The sequence below is a fragment of the Drosophila novamexicana genome, unplaced genomic scaffold, assembly GCF_003285875.2.
Source record: "Drosophila novamexicana strain 15010-1031.04,08,12 unplaced genomic scaffold, DnovRS2.1 tig00000462-arrow-pilon, whole genome shotgun sequence".
Lineage (NCBI taxonomy): Eukaryota > Metazoa > Arthropoda > Insecta > Diptera > Drosophilidae > Drosophila > Drosophila novamexicana.
This window is the reverse complement of record NW_020824806.1, coordinates 3,579,377-3,590,786: the sequence shown is the minus strand read 5'-3', so window position 1 is coordinate 3,590,786 and position 11,410 is coordinate 3,579,377. Positions and strand designations below refer to the sequence as shown.

The 11,410-nt window shown below is 42.9% G+C and overlaps 2 protein-coding genes and 1 long non-coding RNA gene across 6 annotated transcripts; 1 reads left to right on the top strand and 2 right to left on the bottom strand.

Moving 5' to 3' along the window:
* Window positions 1-5,134: 5,134 nt before the first annotated feature.
* LOC115761036 (otefin) lies at window positions 5,135-6,872 on the bottom strand. Its single transcript, XM_030702649.1, has one exon. The coding sequence runs from the start codon at window positions 6,694-6,696 to the stop codon at window positions 5,413-5,415; it is 1,284 nt and encodes a 427-aa protein (XP_030558509.1). The 5' UTR covers window positions 6,697-6,872; the 3' UTR covers window positions 5,135-5,412.
* Window positions 6,873-6,998: 126 nt separating this feature from the next.
* Window positions 6,999-8,030, top strand: LOC115761037. 4 transcript variants are annotated; one of them, XR_004017704.1, is made up of 4 exons: window positions 6,999-7,224; window positions 7,278-7,371; window positions 7,436-7,721; window positions 7,785-8,030. XR_004017704.1 is itself a non-coding variant. In XM_030702650.1 (3 exons), the coding sequence occupies exons 1-3, from the start codon at window positions 7,221-7,223 to the stop codon at window positions 7,898-7,900; spliced, it is 402 nt and encodes a 133-aa protein (XP_030558510.1). In that variant the 5' UTR covers window positions 7,002-7,220; the 3' UTR covers window positions 7,901-8,030. The 4 variants fall into 4 exon arrangements, 2 of the variants coding, with proteins under 2 accessions (XP_030558510.1, XP_030558511.1); XR_004017703.1 differs by having other exon boundaries at window positions 7,000-7,224; window positions 7,278-7,378; XM_030702650.1 differs by lacking the exon at window positions 7,278-7,371 and having other exon boundaries at window positions 7,002-7,224; window positions 7,789-8,030.
* A 1,912-nt stretch (window positions 8,031-9,942) lies between these two features.
* Window positions 9,943-11,178, bottom strand: LOC115760826. Its single transcript, XR_004017686.1, has 5 exons — window positions 11,000-11,178; window positions 10,831-10,912; window positions 10,667-10,776; window positions 10,252-10,609; window positions 9,943-10,188 (listed from the first exon to the last, which is right to left on the bottom strand). It is a non-coding gene; the product is annotated as an uncharacterized LOC115760826 (long non-coding RNA).
* Window positions 11,179-11,410: the final 232 nt, after the last annotated feature.

The window sequence follows — 11,410 nt, the reverse complement described above, 5'->3', positions numbered from 1 at the left end:
CTCCAGCAGCTCCATCTGCGTCGCTGGTTAACGCAAACATTTTAGCCTTTTGAGCGCGTCTTGACGACAGATTTAGACGTTAAGCAGCCGCGTTAAGTGTCCCCTGGGAAAACGCGGCTAAGCATTCGCCGTGTTGACAAAACGAGCCAACAACTGCGAAGCTGCCTCTGTTGTTGCTGTTGCTGTTGTTCATGTTGCTGCTGTTGTTGCTGTTGTTGCTGTTGCTGCTACTGCCATGTTGCTCAAGTGCTGTTGCTGTTGTCGATTTTGTGCAGTCGCTGCAATTTGTATAGCCATAGATGCAATCGCTGGCACAAAATTTTAACACCATTAGCTGACCAGCGGCAAGTTGTTTATTTTTTTTTTTTTTTTTCGTTTAGTATTTTCCCATTTTTTTTCGAGCGTTTTAGCGGCTTGCTTGTTTGTCTCACTTTGCTGCATATTTTCGCGCCTAATTTGCGGCCAGGCACAGCCACACCCCCGTGGCAAGCGCAGCAGCCCCGCCGCCGGACGTTAAATGAGCTGGAGAAAAAAAAAACGCAACTGTCCGAATCTGTGTCCGAATCCATAAGCCATAAGCCAAACTATAAGCCACTCGTGGGTGCATGTGCATTGGATTTACAATCTAGATTCGAGCGTGGCGCACAGCTGCACAGTGGGGCAACGCCAGCCGGCCAGAGGGACAGTCGCCAATCGATATTGGTCTGGGCAATTTTGTCATAAATAATTCTAAAAGTAGCTGCAATTTGTTTAAGCGCACTCAGCTTTATTGTTATTAATCTGGCGGTTATTTATAAGCGGCACATAATCGCATATGCCACACGTTTCCTGATGCCGGGCGTCATTCGCAATAATTGCGATAACCGCAAAACGGGGCCAAATTACTCATGCGCCATGTGTTGCGCCGCGCGGCAAACAGATGTCTGGCACTGTGCCTCATTTCAATTGTAAAACCGACAATTGGCAGCGCACTTGGCTTTGATTGATTTGCCGGGCTCTGATATGGGCAGCAATTGCGGTTGAAGTAATTCAATCGGCCAACGCTTAGCGCCCAGCGCGTAGCCACATCAAAAGCTGTGCCCCAAACAGACGCTGTCAGCGGCCTTGCGGATGTGCCACAGCCAGTGGCACAAGTGACAAAACAGCAACAAAATGTCATAATTGATAGCGACAAGTGACAGTGGCTGAGCTGATGCTGCATGCAGCATACGGCATGCGGCAAGCAGCAGGCTGTGGCAGCCGCGGCAGACTCGCTCTCTGGCCCGGATTAAGCGCAAATTGTGTTTATGTTCAACACATAGAAATTGTGACAAGTTAATATACGAGGAGCTACAAATCCGATTATAGGCATGACTTGATTTCATTTGCATGTGGACCGGCCGCATATGCAGCAGACCCCATCAGCAATTTGTTGCACGTTTGCAGTCTGCTGTTGCTACCTAATTGCGATTGGGTGAGACATAAAAATTAATTATGAAATTCCATATAATGCGTGAAAAATGTCGCGAGACTCTGTGCGGCAGGCAAAGTGCAAGCCAAACAAAAGACTTAGGCAACGAACTCGCTGCTGCAGCGCGATAGCAAAGCAGGCCATTCGATTTAATTTAAATTAGTTTATAATTTATTTGATGCCCTTACACACGCACATACGCACAGGCAGAGAGGCCGAGCAGACCACACACGGCTCACAAATTATCTCGTAGGCAATTTAAAAGCGTCGCTTAAAATGTTGAATTTAACATAAAATCAACGCACGGCGACAGCCAAAAGCTCATTTACGGCAACAGAAACACATAAACAAGCACATTATTGAGAGCTAAGACAACAAGCAGGAGAAAAACAAAAAATCAACAAATATACAGAGAAAATAGAAATCAAAAACAAAACAAAAAACCCAATAAGACTGCGATGCGATAAATTTGTACAATCAAACAAAACTGATTTCCGTCTAATGCGATTGACACCTAAAACACCAAAAATTTCAAATTACAATAAGTATACAAAATCGTCTCTCGCGCTTGTCTCACTGATTCCTATAGAATGACTAGGTACAAAAAGAAAAAATCGAAATACAAGCACATAAATAATGTTATTAAAATAGACACAAGATGTGATTTGGGGCTCTCGGAGCTCGGACCACGGAACTCGGAACGCGAGCCGGGTCAGCCAGCGGCCACTTGATTAGCTCATCACTTAGGCCCCTAAAAGAGACACTTCCAGCTGACACTGATTGGTCGCTGTGGACCACAAGTTGACAACGAGTAGTCAGCGCAGTTCGCATGCTCATTTTCAAATATTTGACTCCAAAGTGTTCGTGCGTGTGTGTGTGTGTGTGTGTGCGCCAATACCTGCAACAGTGGGCAGCCAAATCTGTCGAGTTGTGTCTGTTTTTAGGCAGCCCGTCATTATTTATAGAATTAAATTGTTTAAACTCAAACTCTTCTGTCTTCTGTCTTATTGCCTTGTCCACTTAAGCTTTGACCTTTTGCATACAGAAATGGCATACAATACAATTAATTATGTTGATTACTTGTAAATAATTTTAATATATTTATACATATGACCGCAGATCTTATTTAAATAGATTGCAGTTCTATAAGGTTTAGTCAAAGCATAGAATTTATGAACATTTGCCAAAAATACTTCTAGCAGCTGCTTTTGTTTCCGTATTTAAAACGCGCTCTCAAAATAAAAGAATTAACGCCTTGAGCATTTACAAAGAAACTCAATATAATACTTATGATATGCATGTATTAATAGAAATTTGCGTGAGTTTTTGCAAATTTAGGCATATTTTGATTTTACCTCTACGCCAATCTGAATTGATGTGAATCCCGAATTTATTTGTGTTTTGAAGCCATAATTTACGAAAGTCTTAAAAGTTTCTATTTAAATGCGTGACAACTTTCTGATATTTACTTGCTAGGTGAAGATATCCCGACTGCAAGATACCCTATAGACACTTTATTAGCAGATTAAAAAAATGTGTGCAAGCTTTCTTTCTTTCAAGAAAAGTTTTTAAATTGTGCGAGCTTTAAATAGATTCCAATTTTTTAGGTTTTATATAGACTGACTAGCTGACACAATATACCACACTTCCCTTTTGGCCACAGTGTATAATCAGCTTCTGTTCATAATTTTCGTGTGCTTTGACATGTTTTTGAAAAATCTATAAGTATTTTATGCTTATGCTGGCAACTACTTAATTTTAACATTAAAAATAAATATATTCTGCTTTAGCGGTAGATTCGTAAATTATTGAAACTAGCTAACATAAATAGTTTTAGATGTGTGTGAGTGTGTGTGATGCGATTCCTTTGCCACATAGCGTCATTTTCGGGGGCGATGGTGGGGCGGATTGGTGTGCATTTAAAAGACAGAGTTCAAATCGTTTGCGCAGGCTCAATTCTCACATTTCGTCAAGAGTTGGCGGCGCTGGCGAGCTGAACAATTAGCTGGCTGATTTATCGATTTGGAGCACACCACACGGCGAATGCTGGTTGCAGCACCAACTTAAATGTACAACATGGCTCAAGGCGCAGTGCTGCGCATTGCCACATGGGGCATGCAACATGGCTTGCTCTCGTCTGGCCTCAAGCTGGGTGCAATGGCCGGCGTTGCAAACAATTTGATTTGATTTGATGTGCGCCTACGAATGTTGCAGTTGTCAGTTGCCAGTTGCCAGTTGCCAGTTGCAGGCGCTGGCATTTGTCGCCATCGTTGTCGTTGTTGTTCTTGTTGTTGTTGGCTGTCGAAACGCATAATCGTAAAATTTGCTGTGGAATGTTGCAATATTTTTGCGAGTGGAGCAATTTGCGCGTGAATTATTCCAAACGTTGCATTACAAATGATTTCTGCAGCGGCGACAACAACTTTAATTGGCCCAACGAGGAAGTCATTGGCGAGAGCTGAGAGCTGGAGCCGGAGAAACTGCCACCAAGCACCTTCAAGTTCAACTCCGCTCTCAACGCTTGCCAGCTTCGGTTTTGCATGGTACGTGACGCAGACAAAAGGCGTTGGTCCAGCCGTTGACATTTCTGACCAACGACAGGCCATAAAATCATATTCCACTCTGTTTTCCATGAATGTCACACTTGAGCGGCATTACTGGTGGGTGCAGCAGCAGCAGCAGCTGGAGCAGCAGCTACGTCCGACTACGTCTCTATTATTGGCGTGGAGCAAATGGTGTGAAGTCATCGCGTGAAACCTTTTTTGCAGGCTTCCATTTAATTTCCATGGCCAATGGCTGGCAAATGCATAAAACGTCGACGACGTTCCCGACTGCAGCTGCAGCTGCTGCCATTGTTTAGCTGGTTAGCTCTGGTTAGCTCAGGCGGCAGGCGGAGCAGGGGGCAGGGGCAGCCATGTAGGTAATTCCTAGAAGTTAATTTCATTAAGAGCAACTAGCGTCGCATTTATTAGCCGCACGATATATATATATACATATATATATATGTATATATACATATATTGCTTAGGCATTGGCTTTGTTTTCAAGGAATCTGCCGCTCTGCCAGACAACCAGCCAGCCAGCCAGCCGGCCAGCCAACTGGATGTCGCTCGTGTATTTGTGGAATTCATCATCGGCGACAGGCGGTTGGTCTACGTCTCCGTCTGGCCGCGTTAGTTGTTTGCAATTTTCATAACTTATTGCATGTGCATGGAGATCCGGTTGCAGCTAAATAAGGTAATAATTTCCTTAAGAAAATTTACGCGCAAGTGCGATTTCCAGTTAATAAAATTACCCGCCCCAAAGATGCCACTAAACACCCCCCCTTCTGAACCAGGCTGCCTTTGCGAAATTCTTATTAATTCTTATCGAAAAAAAGAAAACAAAGATTTCTTTGCGTGTTTCAATGTCTGCCGGCAGCGGCAACTGCAATGGCATCTGCTCAAGCAGCTGTGTGTGTGTGTATGCGAGTGTATGCCAGTGTGCGCCTGCATTTGGTCACAGCGATGCCGACAAGTGTTGTACACGCATTCCAAATACTTTTCTATCATTAGCGGCTGCGGCAGCTGCTGCCCCATGTGGTTGGTCCTCGGTTGGACACACACAAATGCATTGCATACCTTTGGCTAGTTACGACATTGACAAATCTTTATAATATTTAAGTTACAGCGTGTTTAGGTTTTAGTTTTATTGGTACATGTAAAACATACACACAGTGCCTGACAGCATTACATGAACTGATTTTATTTGAAACATGTTGCAGCCAAATCTGATCGGCACACACACACATATATATAGATAGAGTACACATACATTAATCGAAACAATTTGTGGCTATTTAACAGAAAAAATATGGTAAATCAATGAGACTGAACTAAAGTATTTTAAAGTGCTGACAAATTCAAGTATTTCTTTTTTTTTGTTCGTTCGTTTGCTATGGCACAGCCGAAATCTCTTAATCTCTAGTAAAAGAAGCGATAGACGCCACACAGCAGCAGCACAACAATCAATATGAACAGCTTGGAAGTGAGCTTGTATTTTTGATCCAGGCTCTGCCACCAGCGCATAAAGGCAGCGGATGAAGAATTGTGCTCTGGGCGTAGAGAGCGACGACCGCCAGTAATGCTTCCGCCAGCCACGGTGCGTCTGTATGAGCTGCTGCGATCCCCAATGCGTTCGGCACGCAGTCGGGCCAAATTGCGCGCAAAGTCGCTCTCGAAACGAACGCCCTGTGTGGCGTCCTCTTCCTCCTCAGCGGTATCATCGCTGAATTCATTGCTGAAGGTGCTCGGTGCCGAGCGTTGAAAGCCGGAGGCACCGAGCGGAGCAGCGGTAGCAACAGCAGCAGCAGCTTTTGAGGCTCCAGTTATATAGCTTTGAGCGGGCGGGCTCACGTAGCTGCTGTAACGTCCAGTTGCAACACGATAGTCAAGGCTGCTGCTGATGCTGCTGCTGCCCAGTGTAGTGCGCGGCTGGCTGGTACTGGGTGCATGCTCATAGATCTGTCTGGGACGTTGCTGTTCCTGCGTGGGCTGCAGGTTAGGATACAGCGACTTGGGTACATAATCATGAGTATTTATTGTGGTGGCACTCAACTTGAGCTGCTGGGCGGCCTGTTTATTGTGTGTGTACTGATTCTCAGCATTGCGAGCAGCCTGGGCCAGCTGCTCGTCCTCCTCCTCATCCGACTCCAGTATTATCAATGAATTGACCATCAATGTGTTCTCATTGTTGCGCTTCTTCGGCACTGTTGGCTCCTCTGCAATGGTTTCGGGCTTCCGAATCACCCGCTCGGGTACCTGTTCACGGCGCTCCGAGTTAGAGATGCGACGTGACTGTATGGGCGCGGCCTTGGTTGCTACAGCTGCAACTGGTTTGGCTGCTGCAACCGCCTCCGGCACAGTTTCCGGCTTGTTCACCGGCTGGCGACGACGTTCGGCCTCTTTGGTGTCGTTGGGCGTATAGGCGATGGTGCGGCGAGCCTTGGTTGCGGCCTGGATGCCATCTAGTTTATCCACCTGTGCGGCAGCAGCAGCTGGCTGCAAGGTATCGCGGCGTGTGCTGGTCTTCTTAGGGCTGGCAGTGGCTGCCGGTAAAGTGGCGTTGCCGCCAAGTGAGGCACGCAAACGTTTTACTAAAACTTTGCGACTGCTGTCTGTGACTGGTATATTCGGTAATCCCTGTGCCAGCATCTGTGCACGCAGCTCGGCGTTGGACAAGTTGTCTAAATTATCAGCGTCGGCCATTGTTTCAGTTTTCCACACGCTTTTTACCAATCGTTGAAATTGAAAGTTGTTGCGCGTCACTTTTTTGCGCGGTGCGATGTTGCTTAGCGATGTGCGATAAGCAAAAACTATCGATGAATTTGTACGAATGCGTACAAAATGGATCCACTGTTTGCTTGGTTTTGCTACAAAAAGTAGAATTATTCCTTCAAATAAGTTTATTTATATTTTATAGTAATTTATAGTTTTGTGCAGCATTTATCAATTCTTTTGAAATTTGGAAACAATTTCATTACATTGACTACACAGATCTGGCATCACTCTATGTTGTCAGTGTTGAGAAGCTCTCAATTTTGTATACTTCACAGTACTTCTATTAAAATCGACATATTAAGTCGCAAAAAACACAAATAATTTTAATAACAATTATTTCTCGCACTTAAAAACGCACGATATAACATTGCCGCAGGAAACTTAGACATTATGCGCAATGGAACTGTCGAAGGCGCCAAATACACGCAAGCTGAAGCCCTCGCACGTGGTTTATGGGTAAGCACAAAAAACATTTGTTTACCGACTTTCTCTAATTAAGTTACCTTCAGAGGGTTTCGCCTTTATGAATTTTGCTTGGGCCATAAATATGTATATATAATAATAATATTACTTGGTGCAAACTACCTAAGTTGTACCTGAGAAGTACGGTGTAAGCTATAGCTTAAACTCTTAATGAAAATATCTTATTAATTGTTTTATTCAACAGGCACACATTTTTGCAGCGACTGCAGGCGCTTAGCCCATGAACAACCGGTTCAAGATGGATTCAAACATTTTACTCCACCGCTTCTCACCTGCATAGGGCGCTCCGTACATGGATTACCCCGAAGTCGGGCGTATGGTAGTATGTGTCGATATGTCGCTGCGGACTACATGGATCGGCGGACCCAGCACCATCATTGGCGACATTGCCGGCACCGCCGGTCACGTCCACAGCCTTGGGCGTACATGGAACATTGGAACAAAGACGTAAATCAGCTTGGCAACAATTTGTACGTACAATTTAATAGCTATTGCCAACCATTTCTCTAAAATATGTTATGGTATACTTTCAGGCAGGCCAATTAAAGCACTGAAGCAATATGCAGCATCAAATCGTTGCATACTTTTGTGGTGTTCGGAAAAGTCTAGCCTTATATTTTCGTTGCATACTTTAGGGCATACCTATTAATTGTCAAATTCAAAATCATTTCATTATTCGCAAGCAGGATCTATGTCAACTTCCAAACAAGTGTATATTATGTATAATACTGTTCTTTGTAATGAGAAACCAATAATAAATAAAAACTGAACGGCTTTTGCCCGTTATCTGTGAAACTACAGGTTATTTGGGCACATAATCATTGCATACTTTTGTGGGGGGTATTTCCATGGCAGGGCACACGCAAACAAAAACCTTCATAGCCCAAAAACCACAAGGACGATTTGGATGTCCTTTGCACGGTTGATAGCCTTTGTCCATACAAATCGTTTGGCATAGGACTTGTCAAGATACGCAAGAACACGGCCGAGTTATGCGCTATTTTTCTTAATAAATAAGTGTCCTTTTTCTCAGCTATTTGAAGGACTTTAGTCCTTTTTGTTGTATGATTTTAATTTGGAGGATAAAGACTACCTTTTGGCTAAAAATCATCCTGATAGTCCTCATAGTTGTCGATATATACTCATTTTTCTTAAAAGGACATTCTATTTATTGTCATAACTCGGCCAAATCCTGAAGGACATCGGAAGGATATAGCTCTCTGAGCTCGTAAGAAGCAGATCTATCGATTGGCATTCAAGGATTTCCAGGATTCGACCAAAAAATTTTCTCCAATTTCTGTAAGGGGGTTAGTCAGAAAATCGAAAAATTCAGGACTAACTTTGCCATTTGAAGGACTATCGGGATGTCCTTTGGCCAGTAGATAGTCCTTGTCCTACCATTTACGAATATACAACTCGAAGGACGATAGTCCTTCAAACAGCTGAGAAAAAAGGACTTTTTTGTAAACATAAAATAGGCTATAACTCGGTTATATCCTTACATATCCTGTCGAGTCATGTGTCAAAAAAATTGTATTGACCAGGGCTACCAACTGGCCAAAGCGCATAAAGATCGTCCTTGTAGTTTCGGAGATATTAAGGATTTTGTGAAATTTGGCCATTTCCATAATCTCCGCCGCTAAAAAAAATTCATACGTCCGCCTGGAGATATGTCGTTTCAAAACGACATAATCTCCGCCGCTAAAAAAAATGCATACGTCCGCCTGGAGATATGTCGTTTCAAAACGACATAATCTCCGCCGCTATAAAAACTTCATACGTCCGCCGGACGTATGAAGTTTTTACGCAGAGGGACTTGATCATTTTTCACTCGCGGGCGGCAAGGAAATGGCCAAATTTCACAAAATCCTTAATATCTCCGAAACTACAAGGACGATCTTTATGCCCTTTGGCCAGTTGGTAGCCCTGGTCAATACAATTTTTTTGACACAGGACTCGACAGGATATGTAAGGATATAACCGAGTTATAGCCTATTTTATGTTTACAAAAAAGTCCTTTTTTCTCAGCTGTTTGAAGGACTATCGTCCTTCGAGTTGTATATTCGTAAATGGTAGGACAAGGACTATCTACTGGCCAAAGGACATCCCGATAGTCCTTCAAATGGCAAAGTTAGTCCTGAATTTTTCGATTTTCTGACTAACCCCCTTACAGAAATTGGAGAAAATTTTTTGGTCGAATCCTGGAAATCCTTGAATGCCAATCGATAGATCTGCTTCTTACGAGTTCAGAGAGCTATATCCTTCCGATGTCCTTCAGGATTTGGCCGAGTTATGACAATAAATAGAATGTCCTTTTAAGAAAAATGAGTATATATCGACAACTATGAGGACTATCAGGATGATTTTTAGCCAAAAGGTAGTCTTTATCCTCCAAATTAAAATCATACAACAAAAAGGACTAAAGTCCTTCAAATAGCTGAGAAAAAGGACACTTATTTATTAAGAAAAATAGCGCATAACTCGGCCGTGTTCTTGCGTATCTTGACAAGTCCTATGCCAAACGATTTGTATGGACAAAGGCTATCAACCGTGCAAAGGACATCCAAATCGTCCTTGTGGTTTTTGGGCTATGAAGGTTTTTGTTTGCGTGTGCCCTGCCATGGAAATACCCCCCACAAAAGTATGCAATGATTATGTGCCCAAATAACCTGTAGTTTCACAGATAACGGGCAAAAGCCGTTCAGTTTTTATTTATTATTGGTTTCTCATTACAAAGAACAGTATTATACATAATATACACTTGTTTGGAAGTTGACATAGATCCTGCTTGCGAATAATGAAATGATTTTGAATTTGACAATTAATAGGTATGCCCTAAAGTATGCAACGAAAATATAAGGCTAGACTTTTCCGAACACCACAAAAGTATGCAACGATTTGATGCTGCATATTGCTTCAGTGCTTTAATTGGCCTGCCTGAAAGTATACCATAACATATTTTAGAGAAATGGTTGGCAATAGCTATTAAATTGTACGTACAAATTGTTGCCAAGCTGATTTACGTCTTTGTTCCAATGTTCCATGTACGCCCAAGGCTGTGGACGTGACCGGCGGTGCCGGCAATGTCGCCAATGATGGTGCTGGGTCCGCCGATCCATGTAGTCCGCAGCGACATATCGACACATACTATCATACGCTCGACTTCGGGGTAATCCATGTACGGAGCGCCCTATGCAAGTGAGAAGCGGTGGGAGTAGCTAAGCGGCTGCAGTAGGTGCAAAATGCATTACGGCCGGGACTATCAAAATGAGCACCACAGCATGCGACAGTGAGCAGGGCCACTATGTGAAGAACGACTGGCTGAGAACAGAGATGAGTTGAAATCCAATGTGTGCGCCTATTGAATAAATCAATTAATAGTTTATTTTCTTGAAAAGTTTAAGGTATAACTTACAGCATTTGTCTCTGGGTACTACTCCGGTAGTATGCGCAAGGTTACATTATTATAATATATGTATGCATACTGATTTATGGGCCAAGCAAAATGCAGAAAGGCTACACCAGCTGAAGATAGAGTTAATTAGAAAAATTGGTTATAAAATGGGTTTTTGTGCTTACCCATAAATCAAATGCGACAGGGCTGCAGCTTGCACGAATTTGGTGCCTTCGACAGCTCCATTGCGCATAATGCCTCCATTTTCTGCGAGTATTCATTTGTATCAAACTCAGGTGGCCGCAAGGCTTACCGACATGTCGCGACATGTCTTACTGTTGTCATAGAGCTCACCCATTATGTGCGACCGCTGCCTGTGATGGGTATATTCGGTAATCCCTGTGCCAACATTTGAGCACGCAGTTCGGCATTCGACAAGTTGTCTAAATTATCAGCATCGACCATTATTTAAGTTTTTCACACGCTTTTTCCAATCGTTTAAAATGGCATGCAATTACGCGTCACTTTTTTCGGCACTGCGATGTTGCTTAGAGATGCGCAATAGGCAAAAATTATGTATCGATGTATCGATGTATTTGCACAAATTCGCACACAAAAGATTGCTTGACTAAGCTACGACTATTCGTTATACTATTATAACTGTCTTTTATTATAATAATTTTATTTTTTTTTATATATATTTAGCATGAGCTTCATGAATTTGTTTTCTTTTAAATTTGAAAACAAATTAATTACCTTAAATGC

What these genes read in the sequence shown, in the direction of transcription:
- LOC115761037 (XM_030702650.1), top strand. An exon ending in AATCAGCTTGGCAACAATTT is followed by an intron (nt 7,722 to 7,788) that starts GTACGTACAATT and finishes ACTTTCAGGCAG; the next exon opens with GCCAATTAAAGCACTGAAGC.
- LOC115761036 (XM_030702649.1), bottom strand. Translation starts at nt 6,696, where the DNA reads ATGGCCGACGCTGATAATTTAGACAACTTGTCCAACGCCGAGCTGCGT.